Source organism: Xiphophorus hellerii, chromosome 6 (assembly GCF_003331165.1).
Source record: "Xiphophorus hellerii strain 12219 chromosome 6, Xiphophorus_hellerii-4.1, whole genome shotgun sequence".
Taxonomy (NCBI): domain Eukaryota; kingdom Metazoa; phylum Chordata; class Actinopteri; order Cyprinodontiformes; family Poeciliidae; genus Xiphophorus; species Xiphophorus hellerii.
In genome coordinates this window covers 10,518,822-10,533,001 of record NC_045677.1, presented here as the reverse complement: position 1 = coordinate 10,533,001, position 14,180 = coordinate 10,518,822, and the positions used below count along the sequence as shown (strand labels likewise).

General features: G+C 36.9%; 1 protein-coding gene across 1 annotated transcript in view; it reads right to left on the bottom strand.

The window, feature by feature from the left end:
- LOC116721254 (microtubule-associated protein 4-like) overlaps positions 1 to 14,180 on the bottom strand; it is an 81,937-nt gene that overhangs the window by 49,639 nt on the left and 18,118 nt on the right. Inside the window, exons 3-5 of the mRNA XM_032564870.1 lie at positions 10,099 to 10,185; positions 7,792 to 7,869; positions 6,117 to 6,359 (exon numbers count right to left, since the gene is read on the bottom strand). Of these exons, the coding sequence (XP_032420761.1) occupies positions 6,117 to 6,359; positions 7,792 to 7,869; positions 10,099 to 10,185 (408 nt within the window). The remainder of the gene's footprint in view (positions 1 to 6,116; positions 6,360 to 7,791; positions 7,870 to 10,098; positions 10,186 to 14,180) is intronic.

Genomic DNA, 14,180 nt, shown 5'->3' with positions numbered 1-14,180 from the left:
CTAGTCCAGGATATATTTACTCTACAAAAGTATTTGTTTGTGGCCAAGATCACCGTCAAATACAATGAGAGCTGTCCACTTGACATCAATTCACAAAAGATGCATGCTAAGACAAACGGGGTTAATGACTTAATGTTATAATAAGATTGGCTTTATGGCTCTACTTTTTGTGCTTGGATGTAGTTAAGTGAGCATTTATACGAAAGACATTTTTATTTCCTGTGAGGATCGGATCTGAAACTAGACGAAAGTGAAGTGAGTGAAGCTCACTTTAACAACAAGTTTTAGGAAAACTAATCAATGTGACTCCACTCAGTGTGCTTATATCTACAATTCAAGTGCCTGGATAAGACCAACTAGTAGCCTACAATCTAAAAAAAAAAGTTTAGCAAACTCTGACAAACTGCCTCTATCTGTGTCTGAGAATGTTGTAGTTGTAGATGTTTTAAATATGAAACAAATTTCTGCATTTTTGTTTTTTAAACACAAATCATCAATGCTTAGAATTGGACACATTTCACTACAAAATTTTTCTACAAAGCTCTAAGTAAATGATGCTTTCTATAGTCTGACTGCTGTTTGGGAAAAGGATTTATGATGATGTTGTAGGTGATGTTGTCTCATTTAAGCACATCCAATTTACTTTTTTATCTCAACAGCTATTTTTTCTTTCCTCCTAGGAAATATTACATAAATGTATAGGTGATTAGTATGTAGTTAAAATAGTGACAGGGAACTCAGTACTCAGTAGCAGTAGCTTGAAGCAGTTGTTTTCTACATGACCTGAAAACTCTCTCACATCATTACAGAGCAAGTCTAGCAGACCTTTCTCTACAACGTAGCTTCTGCTTACTTAATATTCAATATTCCCTCAATATTCAGCCTCAAACAGATGAATTCAGGTCTGATTCTAATGTCTAATTAGCAGAGTAGGTTGTGGTTAACTCAATGACAGAAACATTTCCTGTGTCCATGTAACTGGCCCATATCATCAACCCTTCACCACCTGGCTTGACAGTTGCTATGACTGCTCTAATTGACATTTTTTCTGATTATGGGACTGTGCATCATAACAAGCATCTCTACTTTTGTAGAAGCTTAGGAGTGAATTTGTTGATCCTCATCAATACATGGGAAACTTAAGTACCTTCTTAAATGTTTTTAGCTTGTAAATAATCTTTCTCAATGTACCATCAAGGACTTAAAATCGCTTAGAAATGGCCTAATAATTTTTCCCAGACTGACAGGCAGCAACGATTGTTCATCTAAAATCACTGTTGATGTTGTTCCTCATATTCCTCTGTGAGTTTTGGACCAACAAAATAGACAGTTCAAATACCTGTACAGGAGAGTAATCAATTTTCTTTTAAACAATGACTTTGAGATGATTAATAAAGAGATCGTGTTGTATTGAGTAGCTTTGAACATCTGAATAATTAAATTTGGCTAAGCTAAACTCTGGATGTGACTCATCCTTTTCTTTTAGACAACATTGTTGCAATCCGAGGGACCGAGCGGCTCCTGTGAATCAAGCAGGCACAGATAACGGAACAAACCAAGCACACTGGGAGCAACGGGACCGTGAGCAAGCTAAACAAGACAAATAAATCAAGCTCATAGCAAACAGGATGCAGCATGCATGATCAAATCAAATGCATGCGTGTCTGAAGAATAACAACAACCAATGTACACACGGACACACTGAAAGGACATCTCAAACAAAAGGAAAGGTATAAAGAACCACAAAATGAGGACACATACAGGCTTTGACAAAGCAAAGCATACATGACTTTATTTGTCTGTTTTATCTTTTGAATCAGTGCCTTGCAAAAATATTCATATTAGTTTTTTTGTGTGCGTTTCTTCACGATACAGCCGGAAACCTCAATGTATTTTACTGGGATTTCATTTGACAGTCCAACATAAACTAATTGTGAAGGAAACAGAAAAGGAAACATGGATTAAGAGACGTAAGAGAAAGCTCTGGCTGTCTGTGTAGGGTCATTGTCCTGAAGAAAGGTGAAGCTCTAGGAAGTAGTCTTTTGCATGTAAGCCACAAAGTTACATTTTTGGTCCCATGTGACAGTAGAACATCTTTTTAGAAATATTTGTTCCCTGCATATAACTTCTCATTGCTTTCTCTGCAGCTCGTCAAGTGTCACTATGGATTCTCTGATTACTCCTCTGTCATTGGTCAGTTTAGGTGGACAGTCATGTTTTGGCAGGTCTGCAGGTACATTTTTGAATGATGGATTAAACAGTGTTCTCAGAAATAAGATTTTTGTTTTGAAATCAAATCCTTTTCTAAATGTCTCTACATCTCTATGCTTGAAGTCTCTGTTGTGTTTTTTGGACTTCATGATGCTGTTAACTCATTAATATTCTCCAACAAACCTCTTAGACTCTCAGAGGTTTGTTTAATACTTAATAAAATACGCACCGGTGGACTCTATTTGCCACTTAGGTGACTTCTGAAGCCTACTGTACTGAATTTTATTTAGGGGTATCAGAGTAAAAAGGATCGATTACAAATGTTTACCACAGTTTCGATTGTAAAGATATATATATATGGTATATATAAACCATTTTATTTTGGTCTATCACATAGAAACTCATCAAAATACATTTTTCTGATTTCAAAGTGAAAAATTTGAAAAGTTCAAGGAGTGTGGTTATTTATTTATTTTTTACAAGGCACTGTATCTATTTGCATTTTTTTTTTTCAAATTACATTTCTTATTTTCTAATAAGCACTTTACAGGTCTGGTTTGCAAAAAAAAAAGAAAAATATGATTGGACCAATATCAAAAATAAGACATAAGTATAAAATGTACTTTGAGTTTTTCTACAATACGTTTCTAGATCAGTTTTATCGTTCTGCTCCCAGCTTGCTCTTTAGAGGGTCTTACATCACTACATATTAGTGAAACTAGAAAACAGCACATTTCCCTTTAAATCTGCCTCCCTTTCCTACATTGTAAATTAAATGAAGTTGCTATTTTCTCCCTGTGACGTGAAGCTCCAATCTGCTATAAACAGACAGCTGGGATATCGTCATCTATAGTTAATGTCATGTGGTTTTTAATGGGTGCTCCTCCTAGTTTGAACTCTGGTGAATTGCCAGAAATTACATTAATGTTTGAGCACTTGTTGCTTCAGAAAACCAAGAGATAAGCTCAAAATTTGTGCAAAAGAGGGTTCATGCTGAGGGTGAATGCAGAGTAGCGCCGCAGGAACACAGTGGGTAAAGCTGCCAGTAGCTGAAATACCACAAAGAGCGGAGCATGATGAGATGACCAGCTGCATGTTGGGGACATTTATTTTCAGAATCCTGCAAAAGTTAAAACCCTCACATTCAACTTTTACTCAAAAACAGCCATATTAGATTAAAAGGCAAAAGTCTGCAGTATGAGAGGGATAGCTTATCAGTTATTAATTACAAGCAAAAAGATTTATGATGAAGCTCTTTGATATTATGTCCAGCACTGCAAAGAGAGAAAAAAAACTCTTCCTCACCCTGTTTTTCTATAATATGATCATAACTTCCAAATAAATCCACAATGTAATAACCTACATTACATTTTCAGGTAAAAATATTTGATTTAGTATTCCTAATTTCAAGATGTACTGTTTCTGACAGAATTTGACAAATTTATCAGCATCTTTATTAATGATGTGTTAAACAGAAAAAAAACAGCACAATTGTTGGGACCCCTTTGCCCCCTGTATTAAACCGACGCATAATTTACATTTATACTTCAAACTAATCCAAATGTCTAGGGAAATTCATTTTTCAGTCTATGATTTCTGTTTTTCCTGGGGTACTAATGAGATGCTAAACAAATGCAACTCTGCCAAATATGGGAAATGTTAGAACATGCCATTCAAGTCAATTAGGTGTGTGTTGATGTTAAGAAGACATTAAAAGGCTGGAAGAAAAACAAAATACTCACATAAACTTTGCCGTATAGTCAGATCAATAATCAAAAGTAGAACTTATTTTTACTTTGCCCCCAAACACAATTAGCAGGATGGCAGGAAAAGATAAAAACATGCCAAAGTAAGATTCTCCGTTCAACCACTTCCAATTTAAACCCTTTAACCGGAACCATTTGCTTTGACCAGCTAAAAACTTTTCAGCAACAAATAGTCTAATGGGCAGGTACCAACAATTGTGCTACAAGTAATTTTGATTAGAAAAATAAATAAATAAAAAACACACTATTTATTTGTTTTTTGTTTTTTTTTAGTTTATTCTCTACATTGGAGAGAAGTCTTAAATTAAAGGCTGAGGTTTTTTTTAGTAATAAAACATTACATCGACAAAACAATACTTCATTTTAACACTTTTCATGCCTTTACTAGGAGCGTCGACAGATTCGACTCCACACAACGACTACAGATGTTCTGCATGAGGGCAGAGTCAGCCCAGCTCAGAGTTTTAAAATAGCAGCACGTTGTTATATCACTTCAATCTCTTCCTGAAAAATTAATGGGGGATAGGAAGGTATTTTTAGACTGAAACAAACAGAGCTGCCCGCCTCATTTATTAAAAGATCATTAAAGCAGAAACCTCCAGCAATGCTGCTGCAGTGACAAAACCGCAGGGCAAACACATGCTGGTTCCCTTGCTCATATTTTGGTTTTTGGGAGAAACAATTTAACTTTTCTTTTAAGCATATATGAGTCTCACAAATCCATCAACAATAAGTGATCCAAAATCATGGATGCTAAGCTACAAAAAAAAAAGCTGCTCATTTGAATGTGAAACACACATTCAGGCGAGTCTGACTGGAATTCAAAATCAGGCCTAGATGATGAAATCAGTATTGGCGGCATTGCATGGCTTCTCTCCCCCGTTCTAAAAATGGTAGCTTTCATGATGTACACCCCCCTGAGTATATGCTTTTGTTGCTCGGCAACAACAAAATTAGCAGACGCGCCGCTGTTAGTTTCATCAACGAGCAACTAATTATATTACACATTAAAAATGTATAATTAAAGGCCTCTTCAAGCCCTATTACAAAGATTTGCTTTCTCTTTGCTGTGCAGCAAATAAAAAAAAAAAAAAAGACTTAAAAACTTGCTTACTGTCGCTGGACAAATAGACAGAATGTAAAGCCGTGAGCCAGACAGAGACTAGAGAAACAGAGCTGAGGGTGCTCTGGTGACAATGGAAACAAGAAGAAAAGACTGCCCTCTGCTGCTGAAAGCCTGCCCAGTGTGATCAAGCTGATTTTTTTCTGTCCCTTCCCTGCAACACAGACCCAGCCAGCTCCACTTTTCACTGCGGTCAGTTTAAATTTACAGCATGTGAGAAATGAGCTTTGATCTTAAGTTCTTTAATAACCTAAATCTGAGTCATTTTCCAGCTTGCAAAAAGGTTAAACAAATTAACACACAATGCCCTGCTAAAGTGTTCATACCTTTTGAACTTCTTCTCATACCGACACAACCACAAACTTCAATGTAATTATTTGGGATTTTATGTGACAGACCAGCACAAAATACAGCATAATTGTAAGGTGGAATGAAACAAATTTTTTTAAAGGTTTTTACAAAAAATAATCTGTAAAATGTGGCAATTATCAGCAAATTTTAAAGGTCACCCAGCAGCTAAACAGAGATCACTTGAGTGTAATTTGGTCTCAGAATAAAACCAGCTGTTCTGTGAAGGTGATAGAGGTTTGTTAGAAAATATAAGAAAAAGATAAAAGATAACAGGCCAGGGTTAAAGTTAGGAAGAAGATTAGAGCAGAGTTAGAATAAAAAGTAATCTCCCAATGTTTGGAGATTTCTCTTTAATCCATCACCTCAAAATAGAAAGTGTGTGGAACACAAACAAACCTAAAAAGACATGGCCGCGGACCCGAACCAAAAAAGCCAATAGACCCTATGTTAAATTAAAAAAAGAATGGGCAAAGCTTCCTGAGACACACCTCAAAAGAATCACACAAATTCAAAATAAAAACATTCAGGTTTGTGGTTGTAAAACGAATAAATAGTAAAGGGGTGTGAATATGTTTGTAAGGCCCTGTATTTCATGCCTCCATCCTCTTTCTAAATGCCTCCAATTCCTTATTCCCCAGTCAGCCGCACATGCAGCATTCTGATACCTGCAGATGGATCCATTGAGTGGATTCCTGGGCCACCGGACGAAAACGGATCGCTGGTTTTGAAAGTGTTGCTTCCGCTGAGGCTAGTGGCGGTTTTGTTCTCCACACTAAACAGTCCGGAGCTCTTCTGGGTGTCCATAGCAGGACTAATCCCAGTGTGGCCCAGACTAGAGGTCATAGTGGTCTGGAATGGTGGCAGGCCGGACCCCATGGTCCCACCCATCCCAGACTGAGAGAATCCTGCTGGAGAAACAGAGGACACAGAAATAGATTATCAGTCAGTAGGCAAACAAAGACAGTCTTGATGAAAGTCACATATACACACTTTCGATCCAAATAATTTTGAAGACAAAAAAGCAAATACAGTCCATGATTCAGTAGAACCAGCCTCAGTAGTGACAAATTGCTGCAGAACCAATCTAAAACAAAATGACAGGCTGTGAATCTCTTACAGAAGACAAAAATAAGTCATTGCTGAAAGAAATCAGCTCAACAAACTACTGAGTTATATCAAATTCTGTACTCTGTCTCCTTTATAGAAACACTGTGTGAATGTAATATGTTGATATTGAGTACATTTTTTCTGAAAAAGAATAATTGTAAATATTTGTATTTGCATTAGACTAGCTCTGCTAGGGATACCGCACATTTTCTGCAATGAAAATGTGAAATAGCCTCAACTGCAAATGTTTGACAATGTAGTCACAATGTATGCTCATGTCGTTTGATAAAGTGGACATTTATTTTAAAACTACAGCGAAGATAGATGCCAAAAGGGGTTGATTGATGTTTTACTTAAGCATCCGTTTGAGGATTCATGAGGGAAAACGAAAGCTATAAAAACAGAAATAAAACAGAAGGTAAGGACGAATGTGTGTGGAGCAGCAGATTTCTAGGACAAAGATAGAACCTGTGATGCAGTGACCCACATACGTATGGGCAGGTCAGGGACTGAAGCAATACACAGATGTGAAGTGTAAACAGTGCACAAGTGCAACAATTGCAAAGCAGCGACTTGCAACAAGGTTCTGACTTGCGCCCTTTACCCTCTACGTTGTTCATGTGGCAAAATATCTTTCAAACCTTAAAAATCCCCTAAAATTATTGTCCAGGTAAGTTGAAACCCTAAAACCTCGAACGAAATTGGTACGTAACGTGTGCAATAAAATTATCACATGCAGCGCGTAGCAACAGCATTCATATTCCTTAAACTTTTCCACATATTGGAATGTTACAAACACAAAATGTGTGTTTTAATGTGATATAGAAATGCAAAATTAGCATATCTTGACTTTATTGCAAAAAAAAATATATGCAAGATGCTTTCCATTCAATCTAACAGAGCAAAATATTTATCAGACTGAAATCATAAATCTTGCCTGAAACATACCTTCAAAAACATGCAATTGGAAATACTGCAAAATTAGGTTCTACATTATATTGTCTCTGGAAACCTGAACGCAAATGGTTTCCCACAGTTTTATGACTCTTATTTTTTTTTTTAAAAAAAGAAGAAGAACGACTCTGTTGATCTGAGCACAAAGTGAGGTTTGCGTTTCTAACATGACAAAATGTCCAACAGTTCAAGGGGTCTGAATACTTTCGCAAGGAAATGTAAAATTAGAGCGGAGGTGGAGCCGTCATTTTAAGCAGGAGTTAAAAAAGTGAAGTGGACCTAGAAATGAATCAGGCATGCTGCTGTCCTTTGTCTTGTTCAGGCTCCATTGTCCTGTCATCCCACCCATCACTGGACCTGAGGGAGACAGAGACGAGCAAAATGGGAAGAAGAACAATAGGGACAGAAGGCCAAAGAGAAAAGCAACAGAAAGACTGAATCATAACCAACAGTTTGAAGTGAAACAGATTAATGGCACATGATGACACATACCAACAAACGGACAGAGCGAATGTCATTTCAAATGAAGACATGATTGTATTCCTATACATTAGCACTATACATGCTTCATTTTAAAGCTCACAAATGTGCTTTTTTTCAGTTTTCAACCTTCTTCTCCCTTATCCTTCCAGTATTAAAAAAAATAGAAACAACACTGTGCTCTGCTTTGCATTTACAATCCTCAGTCCTGGAAGAATCCACCTGGGAAATTTTTGGACCAGCCTGAAAATGGATTTGTATTTACAGCACACTATTTCAGCAGGCAATATGTTCTTGCTGAACTGCACTTGAAGTGCTGTTAGCTGTGCTTTTAAAAAGCTACGCTCAGCCTGTTAACAGTTTCAATGTGACATATGGGATTTTGCAAGGTAATAATTTCCATGAACAGTAACTGTATGGGAATATAAAGTTGTGCCCTGCAAAAGGATTCTACTTCCTATTTTCTCATGTAACAAACACAAACTTCGATATAGCTTATTGGAATGTGAAATAATAAGAAATACTTGCAATACTTCTTATTTGGAAGTATTTTATGTATAATTTTCAGTAATAATGTCCCAATACAATATTTTTCTCAATGGGTCTCTGCAGCTCCTCAGCTGTTTGAACTTCCAAGTCTTTTAGATTTGCAGCTACCTTATGTTTTTGGATGATGGTACTGTAACAAGGCAGCCTTTTGCGGTTGGATTTTACAGTGAGGATGAAGCGTTGAGGCAGAGTCAGGTGGAAACAGCAGCGGTTTATTCTTCACACAAAATCAACAACACTTCACAGGTGAAGCTGCAGTCTTAAATAGTCCCAGCTGTGACGGACCAAACCACCTTTAATTCACAGGGGAATCTCAATTCATCAATCTTCACCTATTTAATTAAAATACCTTTTACTAAATACAAACATTTCCATTTACTTTTTATAAATATTTTAAGTTTTATCATTACACCATAAAGAAACACCACAAAACCCATAAACAATCCCCCCCACACTTTTCAATGGCCTCTCCCGGAAACTATATATGGTGTCTGGACCCCCAGGGCAGAATTTGTCCAAACACCCTGGAGAGGACACAGAAAAGACAGGTGAGTCACTCTACATTAGCACTCCACACCCAAGAGATTATGCACAAACATTTGCTGAGTTTTACCCACCAGTAGCTCATTGCTCTGAGTAACAATTATCCTCCCTCCACAGGGAACCACCTCACTCGTCAATGAGGAGCAGCTGTGCAGAGCCCAGAACAAAAGGCTACATGCTAATCTCTAAAAATACTCAATAAATACAATTAAAACTTCTTGTGTGCAAATTGTTATTGATGTGCAAACCTATGCTTAAAGTGCAGTGCTAAATAAAGTGCTTGTTAATAAATTGCAAAAAGTACTTTTAAAGGAGCTATACAGTGATTTAAGTAAAAATAGTCCCAATAATGAAGATCTCTTCATTACAGGTACTATGAGAGATGTTTAAAGCTGAATACTTTTGGAAGATGCTGTAAACATATTATTAGTTAACAATAATGCAATTATTGTCAGAATTATCAGCCATGACTAATGTTGACGTCAATGCAGAATGAACCAACCTATGACTCCAAAGGGAGGCACCGTCATGAAAATATTCGATCTGGCCGGTAAACAATTTTGACCAATCTCACGTAATTTTTACTACCATTTCAACATCGCTGCTCCTCTGCTTCAGTTAAACTCCCCACAATCTATCAGTGTCACATGACCAACAAATACCACATGACCAATCAATTCCCCTCCACCTCCAGAAACAAACGGCCACAAGATGGAAATAAATACCTATTGTTAATGTCAGTTTAATTTATCATGACTAATATCGGCTAATACGGATGTTGGTGCCAATATGTTGGGCATTTCTAACTCCATGTCTTTTTGGTAGAAGAGGATTCAGACTATTCAAAATTTAATTTCTGCTAAAAAAGCAAACTGTTGATGAATATTCCTCAAACACAAATCTGCAATCGAAAGTGTAATACAGCTTAATTATATTTCGTTATTAATATTAATCTCCTCAGCTATGTTTCAGTGAATGAGCAGTACAGAGAGCGTCAACTTTCTAATCCCTCACCGGACAGGTAGTCGGAGCCGAAGGCGGGCTGTCCTGGGGGGTCCTGGCGTCCAACAGAGGACATCATAGAAGACATCAATCCAGAACCTGAAGAAAATCAGTTCAAGATTAATGCCAAACTTTTGACTTTACAGACTTGCATGCAGCCATAATAAACATCATTTACATTTTTTTAATCTTACGTTTTTCTACAAGCACTGCCTAATGTGGAATAATGGGATCATTTAAACAGATATAAACTACAAGAGCACTTCTAAGAAATAAACTCTGATTAGTTTGGAGTAACTTATCCTTCACCCAGATCTCATATTTATTTGAAAACTCTTCACACAGCGAGTGAGGCGGCCTGAACTCTGCAGGTAGATATTTATGCGTCGCCCCGTCAGCTGTTTGCCCCTCAGCTGTTTGCTGCTTCACTAAAACCACCTTCTCCACACTGAGCGTGTGCGCATGGTACATCGCTTGACACTGAGGTGAGCAGACAACATGTCGCTGAAGGGGACATAGCCATGGTTACGCACAAGAGGAAGACAGCATCAGCGGTTCCCTTGGTAACGCGTGCTGTCAGCTGATGTGACTTAGAGAATTGATACACACACAGATACGCTGAGGCATAGATCAAAAATACACACATTTTAAACTCTGCTGTGGACGATATGATTTAACAGTAAGGGGAGAATTTGCTGCACCGACTCCATCAGCTCATATAGAGCAGCTCGATAAAAACGCTGTTAACTAAACAACGTGAGTTGAAACTCACCCGGGTCCATTATAGAGAATAATGAACTTCGTACTAAGCACTTTAAAAGTTAATTTGATTAAAATCTAAAAGCCAGGAAGAATAATATTAATTACCAGATATTGTCAAGTGTACAACTGACATTTATTAGTACAAATCCAAAACAGAACGGTTCTAATAGACCTGCCACTAAAAAATAGAGAACGCCAACATAAATAATCAGATTTAAAATATCAGTAGACATAAAGTTCTCAATACACAAAACTACAATTCTATAATCATCAAACTAAGCCTAAAAAGCATAGAAATAACTACTTTTGATGCTTTTTTAAAATATTCACAGATGTTATGATTGATATCATTTACTATTTATGTCAAAATGATGAAGTAGATCAGCTTGAAAGTCTAATGGAGGTCATTTCCAGAGGTAAATCAGGGAGCCAGTGCAATATTCTTCATTTTCTCCAAGTTTCTTTAATGCTGCACTCATTTCATAAATCAAAGAAAATCCTTTTAAGGTTTTAAAGGAATTAGATTGGAGGAATCACATGGAAAAGGTGTTATGAAATAAATAAGTAGAAGACACTGGAATTATGCAGCCCTTTACATCCTTTCAGAGACAAAAGATATGTTGTCTACACATTTAAATTTTCATCATGTCAAAATAAAAAACAAACACTTGCAAGAGTACATTCTGTTAATTTCACTACATGAATATTTGATTTCAAATGTAGAGTGCTGGCTGTGTGAAATCTGCATAACTCAAACATCTCAGGCCTCTGAGAATGTGAAACTGTATGATTTGTCTACGATTCTCATCAATATTAAATGCTTGCACAATATCTGCTCAATTAAGATATTTACAAAAGTGTTTCAGAACTGAAAGGACATGCAAACACTTTCACTAAGTGTTTTAAACAGAATTTTGGGGTTTCTTTATATGCAACATAAACAGCGCAGGGCAAACTGCCATTATATTTGTATAAGGATAGGTTGATGAAGCATAGTTGTGCCATAAGTTGAAATATATAGATTTCTTATGGACAGTAGAGAATTTTTCCAAGTAAACTGAGACATATGTATCTGTCCATGGTGCTGAAATGTAATTTAAGGTAAGTGAACATTACAGCATTTCCTCAGAGGCACATGCAGCATGACTGGTTACGCATACCATAATGCTTTAAAGCTGTTTTCTATCATTAGAAACGAGGACACATATTTTTAGTACCGGGCACCACATCAGTGTAGTTGTAAATACATCCTGAATAATTCAGCATGAAGCAAGCACCAGTGAAGGTGCAAAGGATCGAAACACACACACACACACCCACCCACACGCACGCACACACGCACACACACACACGTCCACAGAGAGAAACATGTAGAGAACACTGAAACTGCAAAGTCACTGAAGACAGAAAACAACACAATCGTTTTCTTCCATTACTATTCGACAGCAACATTTTCCTGTTTTATGTCCATTTTCACTGGAATCGATCAAAACTAAAGCAATTTCCTGCTTTTTTCTCCTTATATGCAATATAACATAACTTGAAATTGGAGTCCTGGGGTTACAATTATTTGTGCTGGATTTTAAAACCATTAAGCCTTAAGTTAGCATTAAACTTTTTACAAATGTTTCTATTTCTCTTCAGTCTTAGCAGTGACAGGAGAGCAACACTGAGCAGTAGTAATAATAACCTCAATTTTCTTTAAATAAAAAAAATGAGGAGAAATGAAATCCCAGTATTTACACATTCATCCATGAAATCCATTGCTCCATTCATGGATATACTGTTACCATGACTACCTTATCATGAAACACTTTGGTTGAACTTAGATAGGAATCTGCAGGTATGAGATTGCCATGCTATGAGAACTTTGAGTAAAAAAGAAAAAATATATATATCACAGGATTACAGAGAAGTACAAAACACTTTGTGTAATCTCATGGAAACACAATTTCCACAATTATTACAAATGTATGACAAAATCTTATGTTTTTTTTCTTCTTTTTTTTTTGAAGCTGTAACATTTTTAAATGATGCTACATGCTACTGAATAAGGAATAATTACATTTAGGCAAAAAAGGGTGATACTGCAGTGAGAAAAAAACTACCGGAGGGAGGTGCAGGGGGAGGGGAGCAACGACTTTGTGTCTGAGGAGTTTATTTTTGGAAATTTGCTAGAAGGATTCTTCTTTTCTCTCTCCCTCCATGTCAGATATTTAGACACTGTTCGAGTGCAGGCACCGTCTGAACCCAGACAGTCATCCAAGGACACCAGCCAGCTGCAGACTTTAGTCAAACACCTTCTTGTTTAAAAAATAGTACATCTGACTGGATAGGCACTAGCATCCCACAACCCTGCAGGGATTAAGGTACAGAAAACAGGTGGATGAATGGATTTTATGTTCTTTCCGCATCACTTATCAGGGGACTCTTTCAAATCTTCTTCAAGCAGAAAAAAAACAACACAAAAACAAACATCTTTGTCCGGTTTAAAGTCAAATAATTTGCTGGGCTTCCCACAGTGTTCAGAGGGAAATAAATCAGTGAAGTTCAGCACTATGTGTTGCACCATTAACTCTTCCACTTGCATAAATTAAACTCTGCCTGATAAGTTTCACATGAGTTGAATGAAACATAAACTGTGAGTTAGAAGCCTGAAGGACAGAAGGTTATTTAGGATCCTTAAGATTCTCCATTTTGATAATTACTACATACTTCTTGCAAGTCTTGTTAAAAAAAACTAGGATGAGAAGTTGACCAAAGTCTGTCATTTACTACATGCTACAATGTAGCATTAGCATAAGACTGGGTGAATGACTAACTGTAGTGTGAAGCATTTAGTGCTATGCAAGTACAAACCATTCTTATGTATCTATCTTTTAAAGTCTTATTTGATCTCAACTTGGGTTAACTCAGGAGTTCTTGAGTTAACCCAACTACTACTTTGTAGTTGAGCTGCTTTTGAATGAGTGATCGAGTTTCACTAATTCGTTGACAAGAGTCGATTAATAGAGATTTAATCTCGGGCTCCACCTTCATCGTTTTTACATAGCACCAATTTGGTACTCAGTAAAATAAGCAACAGCTACTGGAACTGAGCGGAGCTGCAGAGTAAAATAACATTTTTTTCCTTCAGACCACAGTATTCAAATGTTGTCCAAGTTGCTCCATTTGAATTGATGAATTGTATTTTGTGAGGGATATGAACATATATGTAATTTGGTTCACTGAGTGCAGCTTCCAGAGGACAAGAGAACAGCTGACGCTGCATTCACATGCAAGTCATGATTCTCCAACAAGGTCATGGTGAGCGATTTACTGTTGACATGCTT